General features: G+C 35.5%; 2 protein-coding genes across 3 annotated transcripts in view; one reads left to right on the forward strand and one right to left on the reverse strand.

Moving 5' to 3' along the window:
* The window catches only part of g2e3 (G2/M-phase specific E3 ubiquitin protein ligase), a 102602-nt gene that overhangs the window by 42594 nt on the left and 37025 nt on the right, over positions 1 to 22983 (reverse strand). The window lies entirely within an intron of this gene.
* prkd1 (protein kinase D1) overlaps positions 19018 to 22983 on the forward strand; it is a 56636-nt gene continuing 52670 nt past the window's right edge. For both annotated transcript variants that reach the window (XM_051133375.1, XM_051133376.1), the window contains exon 1: positions 19018 to 19582. In XM_051133375.1, coding sequence (XP_050989332.1) covers positions 19418 to 19582 — 165 coding nt within the window. In that variant the 5' untranslated portion in view covers positions 19018 to 19417. The remainder of the gene's footprint in view (positions 19583 to 22983) is intronic.

Genomic DNA, 22983 nt, shown 5'->3' on the forward strand with positions numbered 1-22983 from the left:
AATTTGCTTACATTTAATTGGTTGAATTTCTAAACATCATTATATGCTGCTACATAGGAAACAGCAAGAAGATAATAAGCTAAACTCTATAGGACTTAGGTAAGTTATTGTAATATTATTACTAATGAGAGATAATTGACTGTGATGGCCATAATGAGTCAGTTCCCACTAATAGGCTTTGCCTTAATTTGCCCATATCAAACCTTAGAAACATTTGTAGTAGTAGAGCTAATGTCCAGATGGAGAGCAGCAATTAAATGTTTCTGAATGCAGTCAAATTTTAGACGTCTGAGATTATTTGTATTTGAATTTGCTTTCATATAAAAAAATAGATAAATGGATCTAAAAAATCTGCTATAACAATAGAGCAGAAACAGTAACATCACATAACATGACACTGGACCACAAATAAACCTCTAAATTTGGTATATACAGATTCAAAAACTAATTAATGAGTAAATGATGATTTATTTCAAAGCATACGAAATGTAAGTGTCAGACAAATACTGTAGGCAGTTGCAGCTGTTACGGGAAACTGGTGACTGTTTCTGACAGTATTACAGAATAATATTCACTACAGATTCATTTTAAGCAACACAAACACCTGATTTTACAAGTCACACCAAGATTCCTTTTTTTGTCTCTGCTTTTCTTTAAGCTGGAGGCTGCATTATTAGACAATATACTAAATGCTTTGCTTCAAAGTAGATATGGTAAAACTTACGTTAGAAAATATGCTATTAAAGTTCTGGTAAAAGCTGGCAGCTGTGGTTGCCAGAAATTTACCGTAAAAAATATTGTGACAGTGTTTCTAGTATTACAGGAGGATATATTGGTGCATTTACATTTATTTACCGGTGGTCTTTCTCTGAACCCCTTTGGTCATCTGGATGGGAAGTGTGTAACATATATTTACAGTGTCGCTATCGGTGAGGCATGGAGGTGTGGATTGTTGTTGCCATGTTTATATGCCATCAGTGTTGGGGGTAACGCATTACAAGTAACGTGAGTTACGTGATCAGATTACTTTTTTCAAGTAACTAGTAAAGTAACGCGTTACTTTTTAATTTATAAGAAAATATCTGAGTTACTTTTTTAAATAAGTAATGCCAGATGTGAATTCACATTTCACTTTTAGTGTGAAAGGGCTTTTACGTTTGCCACAAATTGGAGATTTTATATTAAAAACAAATAAGCAAGCAATTGTTAAATTAAAAAGTAATGCAAAAGCAATGTAATGCATTACTTTACATAGGAAGTTACTATAGCATAATTAGTTACTTTTTTAGGGAGTAACACAATATTGTAGTGTTGTCACAAAACCACAATTTTGACTTTGATACGATACCTGACTAAAATATCACAATACTACTACTGAACCGATACTATTTTAATGGTTACATTAAAAAAAAATGATCAAAAGCATGTCTAATTAATTAAAATCATGAAACTTGCAGAATTTAACAGCAATTTATTAAAAGTTTAACAGAAATTACATGTTTTTAAGGCCCTATAAAATACATTTTTTTATTTTTCTCAAATTCAGTTTTGTTTGTGAATGTTTTCCATTAATTTTCGAGATTTTGTTTTAATCGTTTCATTACATTTTAATAATCAAAAGAGCATGTATAATGAATTTATAAAATTAAAAATTTATGTCGAGTTAATCCAAACTTTTATTTTTACGGGTTGCTGTGAAGACCTTTTAGGTCTTCATTCATATGACTATAGTTTTCCACAAAAGAAACGGTAAAATGCTCTCGAGTCTCCGAGCAGTTCTAGAGATTATGTTAATGTGTTCACGTACTCATATATTGAGGCGGCAGAGGCTGAAAACACCACAAGCGTCATGCATATGTGTGTAGTAAACAAAACTGTGTGTCTCCGCCATTCACTAACACAGAAATACGGCTCTTATTAAAATGCATTGTTAAAGTACCAGTACTAGTAAAATGCGGAATCGTACCATTTTTAAAAGCAGGGTATCGCCATACTTTTTAAGTACCGGTATGGTATATCGTGCAACACTACAATATTGTAATGCATTACTTCTAAAAGTAACTTTCTTCAATACTGTATGTCATGTGACAATGTTTTTAGTATTACATGAGGATATATTGGTGTCTGTATATTTTACAACTAATATTTTAAAACTGTATAGTTGTATAAGTCGATATAGTTGTTATATCAAAATCTGCTTTTTACTTTAAAATGTACTGATAACCACTATAATAGTATAGGTAATACAAAAGAAAATAACAAGATAAATCATAGTTCATTGTAAGTGGCTTGTCTATAAAGCATGGCCTATATTTGTATATAGACATTGCACAGGGTCATACATGCAAGGGCAGCACCATGGCACTAAAATAATGCAGTACATATAAGTAATAACTAAATAACAGTAAAATATAACACAAAACATACATTGCCAATAACAGAATAACATAATTATTTATTGAAAAATAATTACTGGTGATGTGTCAATCAGCTACTTCTGAAAACGTCCTGTTACTGTTTTTACTATAAATCATATCGTGAATTCATTTTTTGTTTGCTTGCAAAAAACAATATTTTACAGTAGAATTTAATGGTAAAGTGGCTTACAGATAGCAATTAACAGCTTTTTACTGTAGCATTTTTACAATGACAAACACAGAAGAATGTTAAGACAGTAGTAGATTGAAGCCTGGTACAACCCAACGGACAAATTTGCATTTCCAGCGACGTATCTGTGGGAGTGTCCCAATAATGAACACTCATTATGGCCACCAGGACAGCGAGGCTCCTCCCTGACAGAGCGCCTGTGCATCTGTATACATGAATATATGTAAAGGCATCTGGAGGAGCTGAGAATATATGTGTGAATAAAAGTGTCTGTGAGAACACGAGAGAAGACAGTCAGTCAGTATGACTGAAAAACACTCTCTCTGCCTCTCTTTAGCCCTCTCATTCCCTCACACACACGCACTCACACAAACGCTGTCTCACCAGTTGTAAGGCTGCTTTCTGGTGACATACAGTATGTGTGAGGCATATGTTACACAAACATTGTCAGCGTACCACCATTTTATTGGTAAACAACAAAACTCAGTTTGGTCAATAAATGATCCGTGGGCGTGCCATCGAACTCAGGAAAGCCTTCGGCGAGTCCCTCAGGAGCGCCCTGCTGCTTTTGCGTCTTTTGTTCGAAAATTCTTCAATAAATAACTACTCTTTAATGAGCCTCTTTTTTGGCGGCGACGCGTTTTCAGACATTTGCAGCCAAATGTCTTTTGTTATTTACAGCAGCTATTTTCATGCACGCCTGGCGTCGTCGATGTAAAATAACAGTAATTGCTGGATCGTTTGCAGGTTGTTTAGCTTGTGTACCGAGCCAGATGAGAACAGTTAATGAGCACAGCTTCCAGCGGCAATTAGTGAAGCAGTCGTGTACATCACAGATGATTTGCAATTAGCTAGCTACATATTATATACACTATGCCAGGAGTGCGCTAGGCGCTTCGGTGTGTGTTTGTTGGAAGGGGGGGTCGATTGGCAGGGGAGAAAGCTGTACGCAGGGATGAAGGGGACACGGGACGAGATGCTAGCGAATATTCACACCTATTCCCCATGGGAGACCTGTGCTTGAGGGGATTAGGCCCCTCCTCCTTTATTCCGCTTTACGTTATGTTAATTGGCTTAATGGTCTGTTTCGGAGACAAAAATTATCCATAGTTGTGCTGCAATGCGAGGCCTACGAAGCCAGGGAAGATACAATAGCATCGGTCGCCATAATCGTTCGCTATGAAGAAAAATGCCTTTAAAGGTGCAAAATAATACCTGTATCTGTAGCCTGTGTATTCGAGGCAATTTGTTCAGTGATAAAACATGGAGATGTATTCTGTCTCCTATAGATGGAGCGTATATGTCAAAAGAGCCAGTGTGTTCACGGCTTATAATAGTGCCATGCATAGGAGGGGGCGGGAAATCACTTTGGTGGCTGTTTCTTGCGTGACATCATACAGCACCCTCTGTGATATCTGGTAAGACTGTCAGGTCCTCTGACAGACACGCCAGATGGCTCTGTGTGTGTGTGTGTGTGTGTGTGTGTGTGTGCGGATTATTTCATTGTTGTTACACTCCAGGATAGCAGCGACGTTGACACCTTTTAGCTGCTAAAGTTCAAACCTTAAAACATGAATGTATTAAGAGAAATACAGCAGCAAGAAATCATTTGCATTTATCTATCGGTGGACTTTCTCTGAAGCCTGTTTGGTCATTTGGATGGGAAGTGTGTAACATGTATTTTCAGTGTCGCTATCGGTGAGGCACGGAGGAGTGGATTGTCGTTGCCATGTTTATACCACGTTCTGCTGTGATCTGACCTCATGAAGTTTCATTATTTGTAAGCTTGAACGTAATCTGTTCTGAACACTGTGCATTTCTTTTCTTACTCACATCATGGTGTCTTACATATATATAGCTCCGGAGCAAACTGAGACATTAAGACGTGTATAATATAAAGGTCAGAAATCTGTTTTCTTCAATGTGTTTATTAGGTGAAAAATATTTTCGTACATACTGGGTTGCTTTAAAGCCTGAGCTTCAGGTTTTAGTCTGGTTTCTGACAGAAAACATGCCGCTGTTTATTTGCCTGCTGGGGCAGAGGAGAGCAGAAACTCAAATGCGTGGATTGTGATATGGCTTCGTATCTCCCTGACAGGACCTGTCAAAATGGCCACCGGGTGACAGACTCTTTGGCAAATCTCTCCCTTGTGGAGATTAATTAGACCACCAAATATGACACTGCAAGATGTGTAATGCACAGCTATGGTGGAGAGCTAAGTAAATATTTTCAAAATGGGATTTTATGAAGCTGTAATGTAAAGGAGGCTGAGACTCCAGTAAATCCATATAGAGTGAGTAATGTGTCAGTTTCTCTGTAGACATTTAGGCACATTAAATAGCAAAGAAAGAAATAAAGTAGATTAACATAAAAGACAAAGTTATAGTCATTAAGGTTAAAATCTACCTTATTACATATTTGCCTGTATAAAAAGTATATAATCTTGTACAAATGTATGAATGAATGTGTGGTTTTATTGTGTTTACTCCAGGGGTCGACCGATTATCGGCCTGGCCGATATTAAGCATTTTTATGATTATCGGTATTGTCATTTTCAAAACCGATTTGCCGATAAAATAAATTAAAATCATTTAAAGAAAGTTTTTGTCAGAGCCCTTGTTATTCTTAATTTTGACATTAATTTTCGGTTTTACACCAGACATATGTGACCCTGGACCACAAAACCAGTCATAGGGGTTTGAAACTGTGATTTATACATCATCTGAAAGCTGAATAAATAAGCTTTCCATTGATGTATGGACAATATTTGATTTAAAGTTGTCCAAATTAAGTTCTTAGCAACGCATATTACTAAGCAAAAATTACGTTTTAATATATTAACGGTAGGAAATTTATAAAATATCTTCATGGAACATGATCTTTAGTTAATATCCTAATGATTTTTGGCATAAAAGAAAAATCCAAAATTTTGACCCATACAATGTATTATTGGCTATTACTACAAATATACCCGTGCTACTAAAGACTGGTTTTGTGGTCCAGGGTCACATATGTATCGGTTCAAAATATCAGTTATCAGTCTACTTGAACTGTAATCGATATCAGCATTCAACACATATCGGTCGACCCCTAGTTTACTCAACGTATATTACTATAGGCTGATTCTATTACTAGTTACCAGTTAGTACATTACTACTTACTTTCACCACTGCACCAATCTATCACACTCCAAGCGGTTTCACAGAACTCACACACAAACAGCTTATTTATATCACAAAAAACACACACCAACAGGCCACTCTTTCAGCCCAAAAACAGCTCATGTCCACCCACATACATAGTCTGCAGTGTGCAACTGTGACATCAGCCGTTTCATTCTAGCAGTTCAGTACGTCACTGTACAAAATTCAAACAATTCACTTGTTGTGAGACACTGATGAGAGCAGAGGGAAAGAATATTTTCTTTATATTTTAAATGTATAATTTGAACCAAGGATTTTCTTCCACACATATACAGTGGCCTATTAAGGTATTCATATTTTTAATCAGTTCTTTTATTTTTACTGAATTAATTAGAATGTTAAAATCCAGAAGTTTGCATTTCTAAGCTGAAAATGATTTTTACTTGGGAAAAATACCACCATTAAGGGATCATTAAATACTAAAGGACATTCCAAAGAAGTTAGAGTTGCATGATAACAAATGCATAAATTAGGAAAAGGGTTTGCAAGTATGCAAGTGTTTGGATGTCCCAGTGGACACAGCTGGGGTAATTATCAGGAAGCTAAAGAGACTAAATAGAAAAGGTTGTACCTAAAAAATGCCCCAGCGAGGCCAGCAATCATTTGAAAGAGAAAACATTCAGTAGGAAAGGATAGAGTAAAGCTGTGCAGTATAATAGACATTACTAAAAATGTAAAAGTAGAAACATGCTGTTAAAGGGATAGTTCACCCAAAATTTTACTCACCCTCATTCCAAACGCGTAAGACCTTCGTCCATCTTTGGAAGACAAATTAAGATAATTTTGATGAAATCTGAGAGTTTTCTGACCCTGCATAGAAAGCAATGCAACTACCACATTCAAGATCATCAAAATAGTCCATGTGGCATCAGTGGTTCAACCGTAATTTTATGAAACCACGAGAATACTTTTTGTGAGCCAAAACGAAACAAAAATAATGACTTTATTCAACAATTTAATGCATGGCACTGTTGCGAACATGCATTGAAGACTGGCATGGAAAAGAAATTGCAGAATAAAGCTGTTATTTTTATTTTTGACATAAATTCTTATAGGTTCATAAAATTATGGTCGAACACACGTCACATGGACTGTTTTAACGATGTTCTTACTACCTTTCCGGGCCTTGAACATGTCAGTTGCATTGCTGTCTATAGCCCTATTCGGATGGGACTAGTTTTCTAAACTACGCTTGAGTTTCGATTCTTATGTACCTGTTCGAACGGGACTAACATTTCTGTGTTTATTACAGAGGTCTGTTTTGTACAACTGGGCGTTGCAGAGATTACACGCTCTGTTTGTTTGCAATTGCGTATAGACATTTGGATTGATTACCATTTGTATAGTAGCCAGTTTACATGATCTAGCTCTTGATTTTATTATTACTATTTCTTTTTATTTCTTTGTCGGGAGTCAACACATCAAAAGTGCGTGCGGTAAGAGTATCTACGGTAGTTTGCATTGGCCAAAACACACAAGAAAATGTATTGTGAAAAAAATATTGTCGGCAATCACAGACATTCGCATTCGGACGGGATTAGTTTTCTCAGAGGATCACTGAGTTTGCCGAAAAAGAGTAGGTAATTTGCTCTGGAATTATTACAGATGTTGTGTGAGAGAAACACAGACGTGGCAGTTTCGGACTGGATTTAAATCACATAGTACGTCTGTGAAACACAAATTTCTCTAACGACCCCCTGTAAAACTATTCCCGTCCGAATAGAGCTTATGAAGGGTCAGAAAGCTCTCGGATTTCATCAAAAATATCTGTAGTGTTCTGAAGATGAACAAAAGTCTTATGGGTTTTGAACGACATGACGGTGAGTAATTGATGACAAAATTTTAATTTTTGGGTGAACTATCCTTTTAACCTGGGTGTGTTGTAAGAAAACAGTGTGGCAAGATGACACCAAGCTAGATCTTGTAGACTAAATTTGAAACGATCAATGTATTGAGAAAAAATATTTTGGAGAAAAGCTACAGAATGATGGCACAAAAATGGACCAATTTAACATAAAGTGGATTAAGCATTACCTGGTTTAGTGTCGTACAGTGGTCAGTCAATGTCTTGATTTGAATGTATTTGAGAATGTGGCAAATATGTCTACAAGTGTGAAAAAAACTGCTTAAAGCTATCTCCAAATGATTACATTAAAATGTTCATTTTCAAAATATTAAAATGAGATCATTTGTTCCCATAGCATATTTACATCTTGTTCAAGAATGTTCTCTGACATAAACAATGTGACTGATTTATTTAATAGTGCTTTTTGAAAGAAAAATGTCAGGGGTCAGAAAACTGTAGAATATGAATTGGCTAAAATGAGAAAATTGTACTTAGCATACTTTTGCAGCCTATAGACATTCCTTGACATAATATTGTGACGGAAAGTCCTCTGGAGAGCAGGTACAAATGAAACACATTTAAAATATGCTTAATTCATATTCATGAGGGGCACCTGCAAGTTATTGGGTAGAGGTCTGAATACTTTTGCAAACCGCTGTATAATTATAAACTCTACAGCTTAAATGTTCAGTCAACAGAGTTGTAGGCGATGCCAAATCAAAGAATGACCAACTCGCACCCTAAACAAACAACTCCATACATCTGAACCAAAGAACAGGATTTGTTAGGGGGCGGCGAGAGAAAGGCCAGAGCACAAGGGTGTTCAATTTACAGGTTTGAAACTGTAGATTAATGCAGTCTCCTGGGAATCTATTATCAAGTGTACTCATACATGCAACAGTGACCGCCATCCGCCCTAAATCCAGCCACACCCTGTACCCAATTAGGCCTGTCCCTAGCGACTGGGCAAGGGGAGGGCCTGCCGAGGTCTGCCCCGTGCTAACGAGATGGGTGACAAGCGAGTCATTAGCGGCCTGTGACTGTAGAACTAGTGATGTGAGCCATTAGGGGACAGTATCCGTCCTCTTCAAGTCCCAACTGAACGCAAACTATGCCTCCACAGTCCCTGCCTGCCTCCGCAAGCCAATTAAAGTTGTTATTGGGAGACACAAAATAATTAAAGGTGCACTTTGTTGTTTTTTATTTGGGGTGCTGAGGGACCGCCCCTGGCAGTGTTGCAATATGTTTTCTGATGTTTGCTTTTCAATTTCCCAGTTAAGTATCAAAAATAAGCCCTGGCCAGCATAACGAAGAAGCAATTTCTCATGCGAGGGTGTTGTAATCATGTCAACTATTTACATACTGCCACGATCGTGTTTCGTCATGATATTATAAAAACTAAACGTGCCAATTATTAATAAATAGCAAGCTTTAATAGTTGTATTACACAACTATAAACTACTACACAACTATACAAGCTTTAATAGTTGTTGTACATGTTTAAGTAAAAGTATACTGGTATATATATATATATATATATATATATATATATATATATATTCAATATATCATTTATACAGAAAATTGCATATAAAATAATATAATAATATATACCTTCATGTACAAATATATATTGGTTATACAGTACATCTTGTTTGAATATTTATGATCAATCAATCAATCTATCAATCTATCTATCTATCTATCTATGTACACACTTATTGCATATATAGGTAGTTATTTTGATTTTGTCAATAGAAATTGCAAATACAAACATGCTTTACATTTTTATGTTGCATTTATGACAAATAGAACATTGCATTTTTGGTCTATATTTAAAAATAAAAGAAAAGAAAAAGAAAGGAAATAGAACTATTAAAATATGTATTTGCTTATATTTAATATTTGCTTGGTAAATATTTAGTATTTTCTTGATGTAATAAAATATAAGCTGATTTCTTTTTTTATAATGCTATTTTTATCTATTTATTTCTATTTAGATTTAAACAACTAAAAAGCGTATTTTTTTATTTTTTTAAATCCTAAACTAGCATATATAACCAAACCATTCTATCCTTCCATAAACCAGTGTTTTTATTTTATTTTTTGTTCGAAGGTGCGGACGTCCTCAGCACACCACTCGGGTTCTATTGTGCATGTATTATAATTCGTATAGATTTATAAATGCTCTGCAGAGGGCTCTGTGACTCTACATCTGTTTTTCATAGTAAACTTGTTTGTGAGCACATTTTCACTAGAGGATTCCCAAGGCCTCAAATTAAATGTCCCGTAGGTTCCAGAAGTAGACAAGAGACAGAGCAAGGAGAAGATACACATTATATGCACACACCTGCAAACAAACATGCATAAATCACAAACAACTTGCCACATCATTTCATCTACACCCTAAAACAAATACAATGCAATCAAGAATTAACTGTATAGCCAATTAAAGTTGTGCATCTGTCACCACAAGCACCTTTGCAAGGCCTTAAAGGGATAGTTTACCCAAAAATCACTTATCTTCATGTGATCTGCATATCGAACTTCTGTTTGAAAATTTTACATTTTTGTTATTAAAAATATTCGTCTTAAAAATAACATAAAAATAACATTTTTGTGCTCTACAGAAGAATAAAAATATCTACAAATATATTAAAATAAAATGAATAATTTAATAATGTTTTAAAATCAGAAACCGCAGCATTTAAGGCCCCAAATTTTCTTTCCCCCTCGATATCCTTTCCACCAATCGAAATGCTGCAGAAACACAATAGACTGACTATGTGCAGGCCCAACCCAAAACACTTTACTTCACACATCTATCGGGGTATTGGCATTTACATACCCTGTTATATATGCTTCCTATTGTTATTTGAATTTCACCCAGCAAAACGACAACATTCTAAACAGGACCTTTTTGCAGAGTCCTCAGAAGTGTCATTACAGAAAAGGCGTCTTCGCTGTGGGGATTTAAATCGCTGCCAAAGTCACAATCACAATGAATATAAAACAAACAGAATCAGCCAACGAAATGAAGACTTTTTGCTCAAGTAGTCTCTCCAGATATTTAATATGCGTCCCTGCTGACCACATACTAAATAAACAGGATCTGCGCAGCAAAGTTTGTGCTGGAACGACGAGCTGTCAGTGTCAATCTCACTCACAATATCCAAAAAAACAAAAAAAACCTTAATAGTTTATCATATGAAATGAACCTTTTGCATTACCTACTGAATCATGAACCTGAGCATTAACAAATAGTGCACAGTTTCAGAGGAAAGCAGGCACGCAATTGCAAATCATTTGAATTGTAAGTTTTGTTAGCTTTGAAGATGTCTGCAGAAAAGATAATGAATGGTAACAAAAGGTCAGTGAATGAGATTGAGCATGCAGAGAGGGCACAGTGGCTGAAGAGGCCCACAAAAGATTGATGAGTGGCTCTTGTCAAACAATAGTTTCACATCAGACATGCTTATTTTCCTTTGATGCATCCACTTTAACCCTTTGATTGCCATAACGAGTTTATTTCAGATCTGTGTGCATCCTGTAATTGATTAGTGGTGATTTTACATTGTATGGTACAGAGATAAACATTTGATTCTGAGCTTCGAATAAAGAAAAAAGGCTGTTTCAGATGCTTATGTTCATGCATGACCCGACATGACCTGAAAATTTCCAAATGATAAATGCAAATATCCAGATGATAATATCACAGTGATGTTTGGATCATGGTATGATGATATCCTTGAAAGGTGTTACATCAATAAAAATGATTCATATTAATATTTGCAATTCTTTGGAGCTTCTATGGATGTAGTTCTACATTTAGTGTACAATTATTCAGAATATATTAGGATCTTTTTCTCACTTGGTCTTCGAACTTTGGTGTGCTGCGCACAGTGTTAGGGAGTAACTAGTTACGTGTAATTGCATCACGTAATTTAATTACAAAATACAAAATGTAGTCTGTTACAGTTACTGAGAAAAAATGTTTAGCCTAATCACATTAAAGTTACTTATGTAAATGTTAATAACTACAAAGGGGGTTACATCTGAATATTTCTTGTATTAATATCTATGTTTTGCTATGATTTTAAATCTTTATTTAACCTCAATTATAAAAGTAAAAAGAGGTGCTAAAGTCTAATTTTGTGGTGGCTGTGGTTTAAATTATTATATCTTATATTATATCTTAATTTAAGCGATGAAGGATTTTGAAAGTCTGACAGTAATCAGTGTCGAGTATTACTGTAAGGTTAACCCTACCTGGTTTAAATGTTTGAAAATGTTGAAAACAAATGATAAATTTAGAAAAGTAATCAAAAAGTAATCAAATGTAATTAGTTACATTGCTTTAATAAAGTAATTGAAATAGTTACACTACTTATTAAATTTTATTGCATACTTATTACATACGGTAACTAGCAATCTATAACTTATGACATTTCTTGGTTGAATAGAACTAACTGAGTGTATAATGCACAGCTGTTACAGCATATTTTAGAATTATTAGTACATCTAGAAAATGCTGGGTCCAGCCTGTTGGGTCATTTTATTGGGTTGTTTTTAATATTTTTAGTTTTAGGTTTTTTTTCTGCACTCTAAAAAGCGTTTGGTTTTTTTAACCCAAATGCTGGGTTCAGCTTGTTTGTCAATTTTATTGGGCTATTTTAAATATTTTTCTGTAACTAAGTTACTTGCTCATTTTTTCCACCTAACCGCTGAGTTGAGCCTATCTCCAATGAAGCGACGCAGCTGCTGAGTTACAGTCCGAGCGCAGGCTTTTTGCGTCCTCTACAGGAGAGAGCAGTTCTCAGCGCTGCTGATTTGGTGCATTTCTTCAGCGAAATAAAGGTTTATATACATTTTATTTAATTTATAAAGTTTTTACTGTGCTGTAAATTATATTATTTTATGCAACGCAACATACAACGACGAGATGTCAGTCAGCTGCGTAAGCAGTCGTCAATTCACATGATGGAAACGCCTTTTGCCTTGCATAACAAACTGATTTTATTTGTTATAATACTGAATTTACTTTCATTTGATGGTAAAGTATATTCTCATAATCTCAGTACTCTTTGTTTATGGGCAAGTCATGGAGTCAGTCACAGCATCTTTCAGCTACGAGTGAAACGCCAGGCGGCCATCTGAGGCTCACAGTTCCCCCCGCGAACAGCAGCCTATCACTGGCTCAGATTTCGGTGACACACCGACACTATTTCAGTGAAAACTGATTACAGAGAAAGGTTGAATACACTTAAATTAAAATGCTACTTTTAAATGATAATTTTTTTATTTCTAAAATGTTTGTTAAACGAGTTTAAATGTATGTAATATTGTGAACTATGCTGTATTCACCCAAATAATTAAATTTGTCTTATATTTTTGCCCACGGGTGCCTCTATAATTAATTAATTCCCAGTCCATTTTAAGAAAGCAATATAATAGTTTTTAAAACAATAATTGACTTAAAAACAACCCAGCATGTTGATTAAAAAATCCAACCAGCTGGGTCAAAATAACCCAGCATGTGTTCTGTCCAATATTTACCCAGTGCTGGGTTGCCAAATAACCCAAATTTAGTTGTTTTTAACCCAGCATTTTTTTAGATTTGTTCATAAATGTTTGAAAGGTCTTTTATTTTTTTATTTTTATTTTTAGTTGATTTAAATAGTTTAATTTAAACAGTTAATTTTTAGCAATTTTGTTATGTGTATTTTATTATATATATATATATATATATATATATATTTAATATTTTAATATGTAAACTTTCTTTTAATTTTATTGTAGAAACATGCATTTTCTGTAACGTTGATTTGAGACATATTGTGGAAAGCATTTTTATTTCAAGTTTAAATTTAGTTAATGATAATAACACAGTGATATATATACTTTCATACAAACTGCTCTGAATACTGGTACATTTCCTTTTCTCCAATATTCATAAATAACTAAAAATATTGATATCAAAATATTGCAGTTCTGTGGAATTTTGATTTCCTCTTTGCCACTAATTCATAGCATTTTCTTTCTTTCCATAAGGAAAATATATTCACGAAAACTCTTATTTAGTTGGATGCGTGAAATGCATATTTAACCAAACCAAAGCACAACCTCCACTGCCCCGAGATGCCACACCTGACACAAACCATATCAGTCAAAACCTCCATGTCACAAAAAGGCTTGATGGAGCAGTCACTCCACTCTCCATAATTATAAATATAGACATTTTCCCTGTCAGTCAGATCAGCACTGAGGATGTAATGGGCGTTGAGTTAATTGCTGAGTGAGCCACAGCAAGAGAAAGAGAGAGAGAGAGAGTGAGCGGGGTACTAAACTGAAAACTGTCATTTCTGCCAAGCCCCTAATCATTTATTCTCCATTTTCGACCATGTTACTAAAACTCTTTCCCACTTATTACATAAATTGCAATTAGAAGTCATCATGACATGCTGCTGGGGGTCCTGACCTGTAATGGCTCCTAACACAGAGAAACCTTATTATCTGTCAAGAGGTGCTTTGGCATATGCCAGCGTTTTCTCGCTCTTTCTGTGTGACATGCTCCGATAATCTTTTGACTTCCTGTCTTCTGTAATTTAGACTTATTTAAGGAAGATTATTTTACAGGCTTATGAGTGGAATAATTTTGGTTCCTTTTGTCAAATGAGAAATTGCGTGTCACGAAGAGTTTACCGAGTCAAACAAGAATCGATGCGCATGGAAAGGTTAGCCACCTGGAACAGAAGCAGCATGCGAAATGTTGCCGTCACCTTAACAAAATGCAGTGCCGTGGTCGATCCACTATTTCGCAGAGTTGACCGAAAATTCGCAAAATGCAAAGTGAAAGAAAAATATGCGGTAATGATTTACTGCAAACTGATTTACACTACAAAAAATCAATTCTGTCATCATTTACGCACTTTATATGTCATTGCAAACCTTTAGGACTTTCTTTGTTCTCTGGAACACAAATAATGAAAAGTTAAGGGTTCAGTGTTGTTTTGGACCTGACTGACGTTCACTGTATGGGCAGGTTTGAGAAAATGATGACAGATTTTTCTATTTTGGTTCAACTATCCCTTTAATTACATATAGTAAATTAAACGTTAGTGTTCAGGCAGCTAGTTAATTTAAAAAGGACATGGATTATTAATTATCACAATGGTGATGCATCCATCAGCCTGTGAGACAGGACATTTAACTTCATAAATATGGTCACAATGTACTGTAAACATTATATCTTAAGACAAAAAAATGCTCATTTTGTCTTTGAAAAACTCATTTTGACAGCCAGCCAACAATATAGCTAGAAATAACACTTCCTGTTGTGAAAGAAACTGACTGTAACAAATGTTGCCACAATCAACACATCATTTGTTTGGGGAAATTTGTCTGCTCTCTGACAAAGCGGTAAGCCTGTGTGGGTCTAATTTGACCTAAAACAAGCAGTCCTATTAGTGATCTCTCTAATTGAATCGAGTGATATTGGTGGCCTTCTGTATGGTACTACAGCAGTGATGAACACACAGTTGCTCTATGCGTGGGAGGCGAGCATCAGCTGGCCTCTCTCCTAGCAACTACAAGTCCTTGAGCCCTTCTGTTTACAAAATGCCGGCACACACGGAGGTGCATGAACACAGTTGGCCCACTCAAGCCTGGTCAGAGTTATTTGCATCCTAATGTGTAAGTTTCAATCTAAATAAAAGGCATTTAATGAGCCACTCAACTCTGTCTGGGAAAACGCTATAACTGGTGTGCCCTTGTCAGTGTGAAGTGAACACTAGTGGGCAAACACTAATCAGTTTAGCAAAGATGCTACCTGCACTGTCACCAGTAGTATTACAATTTAAAAGAACTATTTTCCATTGTAATATATTTCAAAATGTAATTCATTCATGTGATGGAAAAGCTGAATTTTCAGCAGTCATTACTCCAGTCTTTAGTGCTACATTATCTTTCAGAAATCATTCTGATATGCTAATTTGGTGCTCAAGAAACATTTCTCATTGTTATCAACTTTGAAAACAGTTTTGCTATTTAATATGTATGCAGAAACCATGATACCATTCAAATGTTTGGGGCATGTTTGCATGTTTTTAACAGAAACTATTGGTTTTATTCAGCAAAAATGCATTAAATTGGTCAAAAGTGAGAGTTAAAACATTTATGATGTTACAAAAAAAGAATGCCCCACAAAATATTAAGCAACAAAAACTATTTTAAACATTGATAATTATAAAAACAGTTCTGTCATGACAACTCTTGGAGGAATTGGCATGGTAATGTACATAGTGTTAATGTATTTGGTCTTGGCGTAGATCTGCTACGCTGCGGCTGCTGCGGCAAAGTACAAAGATCTGCCAATACATCCACAACATGCTGCTGTGAGCATGTTAGAAATACTGCTGCTGCACATATAACATACATGAAATAACCCCCATATAGCATACTTGAAGCACCTCGTATCAGATTTATACAGGTGGAGCTGGGGAAGGTGGAGGGTTTCAGGGTTACAGCAAGCGCTAGTCATATATTTGGATGTGACGTGTGGCCAAGTATAGTGACCCATACTCGGGATTTGTGCTCTGCATTTAACCCATCCAAGTGCACACACACAGTAGTGAGTGAACAAACACGCGCACACACCCGGAGCAGCCATACTGCTATTGCTGCGGTGCCCCGGGAAGCAGTTGGGGTTTCAGTGCCTTGCTCAAGGGACTCACCTCAGTCGTGGTATTGAGGGTGGAGAGAGCGCTGGTTATTCACTCCCCCCACCTTCAATTCTGGGACTCGAACTCACAACCTTTCAGTTACAAGCCCGAATGGTGCTTCAACAGGGGCATATCTGAATATTTGAATGAATATTTGAATGTTGAGCAGCAAGCTCATTGGCTCATTGGCTACCGATACAGGAGAGAACCAATCAGCTGTGACATGATAATGATGTCGTTATGTCAGATTGAGTTAGACCTATCGGACTGCGTCATCATAGAGTTTCATGCCAGATCTTTGTATTTATATCATTTATATCTCTCTGAAGATTTTAGCATGGTAATGGATTTGACAATGTTAATGTATTTGCTCTTGGCGGAACAGATGTGCTACGCTGCTGAATTGCCGCTGTTTTTGCAGATTACTGCTGCTGCTGCTAAGCAAGTATAGGAACTTGCTACTGCCAATACATACGCCAATATGGTGCTGTGAGTATTTAAGACATTCTGCTGCTTCACAAATAGCATATATAATAACCCATAGCAGATCTATACAGGTGGAGCTAGGGAGGTGGAGGGTTTCGGAGGAACTCTGAAAATCGAAATGCTAACCAGCCATTTAAATGTAAAGCAGCCAGCTCATTGGGTGTGTATGCAACATGAACCAATCAGCTTGTGCCAAATTATTAACGCTGTGAATGTCATCAGTCTGCGCCATCTAGAGTTTCTAGACTGACAGTAACTGAGCACCAATAATAATTGAGCAGCAAATCAGCATATTAAAATTATTTCTTAAAGGAGAAGTCCACTTCCAGAACAAAAATGTGCAGATAATGTACTCACCCCATTGTCATCCAAAATGTCCATGCCTTTCTTTCTTCAGCCGCAAAAAAAATTATGTCTTTTGACGAATGCTGCATTTTGGACATTCAAACTCGTGGGCACCATAGAAGTCGACTATATGGAGATAATTCCTGAAATGTTTTCCTCAAAAAACATAATTTCTTTACGACTGCAGAAAGAAAGGCATGAACATCTTGGATGACAATGGGGTGAGTACATTATGCGTAAATATTTGTTCTGGAAGTGAACATCTCCTTTAAGGATCACGTGAAACTGAAGACAGAAGTAATGATGCTGAAATTCAGCTCTGCATCACAGGAATAAATGACATTTTGAAATCTATATTTATGTATATATATTCTATATATTCATATTAAAATATATTTTCAAACTTTTGACAAGTACTGTGATTTGTGGTTGATATAGTGTTGTTAAGGTGTTCTAAGCAGTTTGGCCTGTTGCTATATTGTTGCTGATGCCTTTTGGTTGGTTGTTCTGCATAATGAAAAGAGCACAACCTATGAGTGTTTTATATATGTACACTACCATTCAAAAGTTTGGGGTCAGTACATTTTTATTGTTTCTTTTTTTTTTTTTTTTTAAGAAATTAATACTTTTATTCTCCAAGGATGTATTAAGTTAATAATTAAATAATAATAATTAAAAGTTTCTTAAAAGTTAATAATAAATAATTTACATTGTTATAAAATATTTATATTTTGAATAAACACTGTACTTTTTAAACTTGTTATTCATGAAAGAATCCTGAAAAAAAAAAAATCACAGGTTCCAAAAAATATTTGGCAGCACAACTGTTGATATTATCCAACATTGATCATTCTAATAATAAATCTGCATATTAGAATGATTTCTGAAGGAACATGTGACACTTAAGACTGGAGTAACAGCTGATAAAAATTCAGCTTTTCATCACAGGAATAAATTCTATTTTAAAGTATGTTAAAATACAAAACATTATTTTATATTGTAAAAACATTTTGCAATATTACTGTTTTTTTTTCTATATTTTTAATCAAATAAATGCAGCCTTGATGAGCATAAGAGACTTCTTTAAAGACTATTACAAGTCTTACTGACCCCAAACTTTTGAACGGTAGTGTATATATAGACCATTTCGTCAGATGTAAACATACTGGTCCCGATACACTTCTTGTTTCTTTTTTTTTTTAACTTTACACAAACATCGCAAAAAAATACAACCAACATAACATTTGACTGGATGAAAATGTTACATTAGCACCTTTAAGATTTATTTGTATATGTGAAATAAAAAAAAAAAAAACAAGAAGTGCTTCTGGACCAGTGTTGTTTACATCTAGCGAAATGGTCTATATATATGTATATATATATATATATATATATACACACACATATATATATATATATATATTTTTTTTTTTTTTTTTTTTTTTTTTGCGACTGTTATAAAACTAGGCATAAATTTAAAATTTCAGAGGGACTTAAGTTGGGCCAATCCCCTAGAAGCCAAAAAATAAAATAAATTAAAATAAATAAATAAATAATAAAAATAATAAAACAAACACCTTGGCAACAGCATAACTTGTAAGAAATAGTAAAAATCTAGTAGATTAAACTCCTACACGTGGTAACGTGCCACTAGTCATAACTCCTATGTAAAACAGAAAGGAAATATTCTAAAAACCCCTTACACTGTTTGAAGGATGCCCCATATGGTTTTGCGGAAGTATTTTGGCGGAAATTATGGTTACCATGGCAATTTTTTTGTCAGGGTATCGACTCCGTTCCACACGACCTGTAACCGAAAATGATTTATCTATGTTTCAGAGTGTAAAGAATTAATCCACAGCACAGAAACTTTGACATTCACATCCCCGTTCGCCATTGCAGCATCATCTGAGCCTCCGTGATGAAGGAACCAGCCAGGAGGCGGTGTCTGATCAGAGCCCAACATTAAACATATCTGACGTCTATATCTCCATCATCATCATCATCGCCTCTCAATGTCCAAATAACTCTTTGCATTTCCGTGCTAGCGTTTTTGCTTGAAATTCGCGTTTTTCGTCTGTTTACCCTCTGAACGTCTTTAGGGATCTGAAGTTTGCCTCAGTTTGCGCAACCGGTGTGTGAACTCGATCAAACAGCCCGATCTGATCGCTGTCCAGACGTGATTGTGCGTTAACACCAGGGGATTCATATGAGCGTGCCTCCGGTGATCCGACCGCCGAGCCCCCTCCCGGGGTCGCAAGGCATTTCCTTCCAAATCCAGATCGGGTTGAGCCGGGAACCCGTCCTGCTGGACTCCGGCGAGTTCAGCCTGGCGCAGGTCCGAGAGATGGCATGCTCCATCGTGGACCAGAAGGTAACACTTTCCATATTCCTCATGTTTCATTCATTGCCGTTCACGCAAAAATGCCATCGATGTAATCGTCCTAAATATAACGAAAGAAGTGACCGTACGGAGTTTGGAAATAACTTTTAGCCTACTTGTTGGACTTCTTACACATTTCGTGCTTATTTTCTTTTCAAACTCACTGAATTTTGCGTTACCACGAACTTAAAGGCTTTATTTATATATTGGCGTTGTTTTAAAGCAGCATCTGTATATGACAGCCTACTAAAATATCTCCCTACTGATTTTATCCGTGAATTTATGCATTTAGAAGTCTGTCAAGCAGAACATACAAGCTTACAAGTAAGTTTAAACTTTCAAAAGATAAAAGAAAGATAGAAAATGGTGGTTAAAATGAATTCTGTCATACTATGAGTATACTCCATAAAGTGAAGCATCAGAAACACACTTGGATGTGCAGCATCAAGTGTTCTGCATTGTATTTTCCATTGACAGCGATGACGACATGGTGACGTCGGGCACTTATTGAACTAGTGAAGGGCTTGTACTAACACAGCATCAGAGCACTGCAGGCCTGTCTCTCCCACTCAATTGCATTCTTTCAAAACTATTCAGTGGATTGTGTCCAGAGCTTTTATGCTTTCTTTGTTGATGTTTGGGATATACTACAATACAAGTTTATGTTAACCTGAGTGAACATCAAGGCAAGATTTATTTTGGCTCACCTGATAAAACGGTTGTGTAACGTGGCCTTGAACTTCATATATAAACGGTGCATTTTAAAGAACAGTGTGAGAAGTGTTAAATATTCATATTAACTGGATAGAGATTACTAAACCAATACATAATACCTGCATTGTTGCTATGGAGTTTTTTCTTTTCTTTCTTTTTTTTTTTTTTTTTTTTTTTTTTTTTTGCAATGACTAATACTGCTGTGACAAAATTACACTGTAAATTTATAAAAAGGAGAAGTGACAATGGCATTGAATTAAGCAACCGATTCAAACATTCTGAGATTTTGGAATATATCCATATCAAAAATTAACTATTTATTATTGTTTACAGTATTATTGTTACAGTATCATTATACATTTAATTACTGAGTAATAATAATTAACTACATGTACTTACTATATGGTTAGGATTAGGGTTTTGATTAGAGTTACTTGCATGTAATTATGCATCTTTTATTGTTATTATAATAATAAGTACATGTCACATGTGTAACAAGGATACTGTAAAATAAAGTGTTACTGAAATATTTACACATGTATATTTATTCACAATTATCTGATTTATATTACATACAAATATAAACATATACTACATATATTTCCTAAATATATACATGTACGTGTGTGTATTTATATATACGTATAATGCAATTAATCACGATTAATCTATTTGACAGCACTACTTCTTAATATTTTATTTTATAATTTCCTATTATTTCGGCAAAATCTACCAGTTGTGATCTACTGAAGCAAACCGAACTGGAATATTGACTTTTTGTCCTTTTTGAAGCTTAAAAGTCGCCGATTTCTGTCTGCTCTTGTATGGAAATGAGCATTCTGATAAATGGATATGGTTTTAACTTTACTGTGTTTAGAATGACATGAAAGTGAAAGTCACATCTGACAACCTTCATGCAGTAAAAGAGCATTTGAACTCATAAGTACTTGTAATAATGCAAGTCTTCTGTGTAGATTCTTATCCTCAAAAATCGCATAACACAGCGATAACACAGCAGTCAGACTGTCACCACCACCTTAAAAGGCGCATTCGATGACATCTGCACAGTTATTAATATCTTTTGGCAAAATGCGTATTCTGTTTTGTAAGCACCTGCGCTGTGACACATCACCAGAACAATACTAGCTCCATAAATATTACTCATTGTGCGCGTCTTACAAAGTTTGTGACGAGATGTGAGGTGTTGACAACAACATAATTTCCCACCATTATCAAACATCATTTTCTTCCCAAAATCTCCTTCCCTCCCTTGAGGCTTCCTAGTTTATTCTGCGACACAAAGTGCAGAGGTTGCAGTCTGTAGTGTTTTAAGACGTACAGGTGTTAAAATACAGAGCAGTATTTTGATAAGCATAACAACAACAACAAGCATCATGTGACACTTAACAAGAAACACCTTTTTTTTAGGCCTGACGTTGTCAGTATGTGTTTTGGAAAATAGAAGTACTTGTTTAAATATATTTAGAAGAAAAAAATGCGAATGAGAACAACAGCAACCTGAGCTCCTTCAACGCCTTGTATACACGTTCTCAGATGGGGAGGCTCTCTTGAGCATAAGCACTCAGAGCATTTAACACTTTAAATAGTTCGATGTGAGATGTTGAATAAGTGTGTATGAGGTGAAGGTGACATTGTTGTGCAGACAGTCTCAAACAATTCTGTGCTTATATTGTTTCGTTGTACTGTATGTGTTGGAATGTGTTCGCAGGATGGAGTGAGCAAGTTCAGTTTCGTATGCCGTACTGTTCAAATGGAAAAGAACATGTAGCTCAGATGTAAATGTTATCAGACAACCCAGAGCTGTCACTTTGAGTCACACTTCCTTCTCTTTTCTTTTATTGTTACATATAGGGTAAGTCTGATGTGTGACAACATACGTGTGACAACAGATGAATGTAATCCTAACAATAGAACTGCTCAGTTCCTTCGTATGTTTAATTCCCTGTCATACTACAGGCAGACTTTGTCTTTAAAGGAATAGTGACAATAAAAACATGCTTTTCTCTCTTCCATGGAACACAAAAGGAGACATTTTAATAGTGTATTCAAGGGTTTTCCATGCAGTTATAATGAATGTGGACTGGAGCTTTCAAATATAAAATGTCTAAACTATTCCAAAAGTAGTCAATGCAACTTGTTGCATTATTCCATAGCTTCATATGACTTGATAAACACATAGGTTAGACTGGTTTTGTGAACTGGATCAAATGATTCATTAAAAAGGTCTGACTCAACAGAACAATTCATTCATGAATTGGACATAACTGCTGCTCTCTTTACAGTTATTGGCATCCACTTTCCAATGCACTAAAGGTTCTTATTGTGTAAAAATGTTGTGTAACGTTGTTTTGAGAACTGTTCACTGAAAAGTTCTTTGGGGAACCCAAAATGGTAACTTTCATTATACTCAATAGGACAACAGGATGTTTTTCAAAAATTCACCTTTTGTGTTCGACAGAAAAAAGTCAGAACAGCTTTTGAACGATATGAGGGAAGGTAATAATAATAGAAGCTTCATTCAGGTGAACTGTCGCTTTAAGGACAAGATGTTCTACACATAAGCTGGCCATGGCAATCAAATTCAGCTAGTTATACTTCCATTTGGCCTCTTTGCTTTGCGGCTTTGTTATGATACAAGTTAAAGTCTGAGCCAGAGA

The sequence above is a fragment of the Labeo rohita genome, chromosome 17, assembly GCF_022985175.1.
Source record: "Labeo rohita strain BAU-BD-2019 chromosome 17, IGBB_LRoh.1.0, whole genome shotgun sequence".
NCBI classification, from domain to species: domain Eukaryota; kingdom Metazoa; phylum Chordata; class Actinopteri; order Cypriniformes; family Cyprinidae; genus Labeo; species Labeo rohita.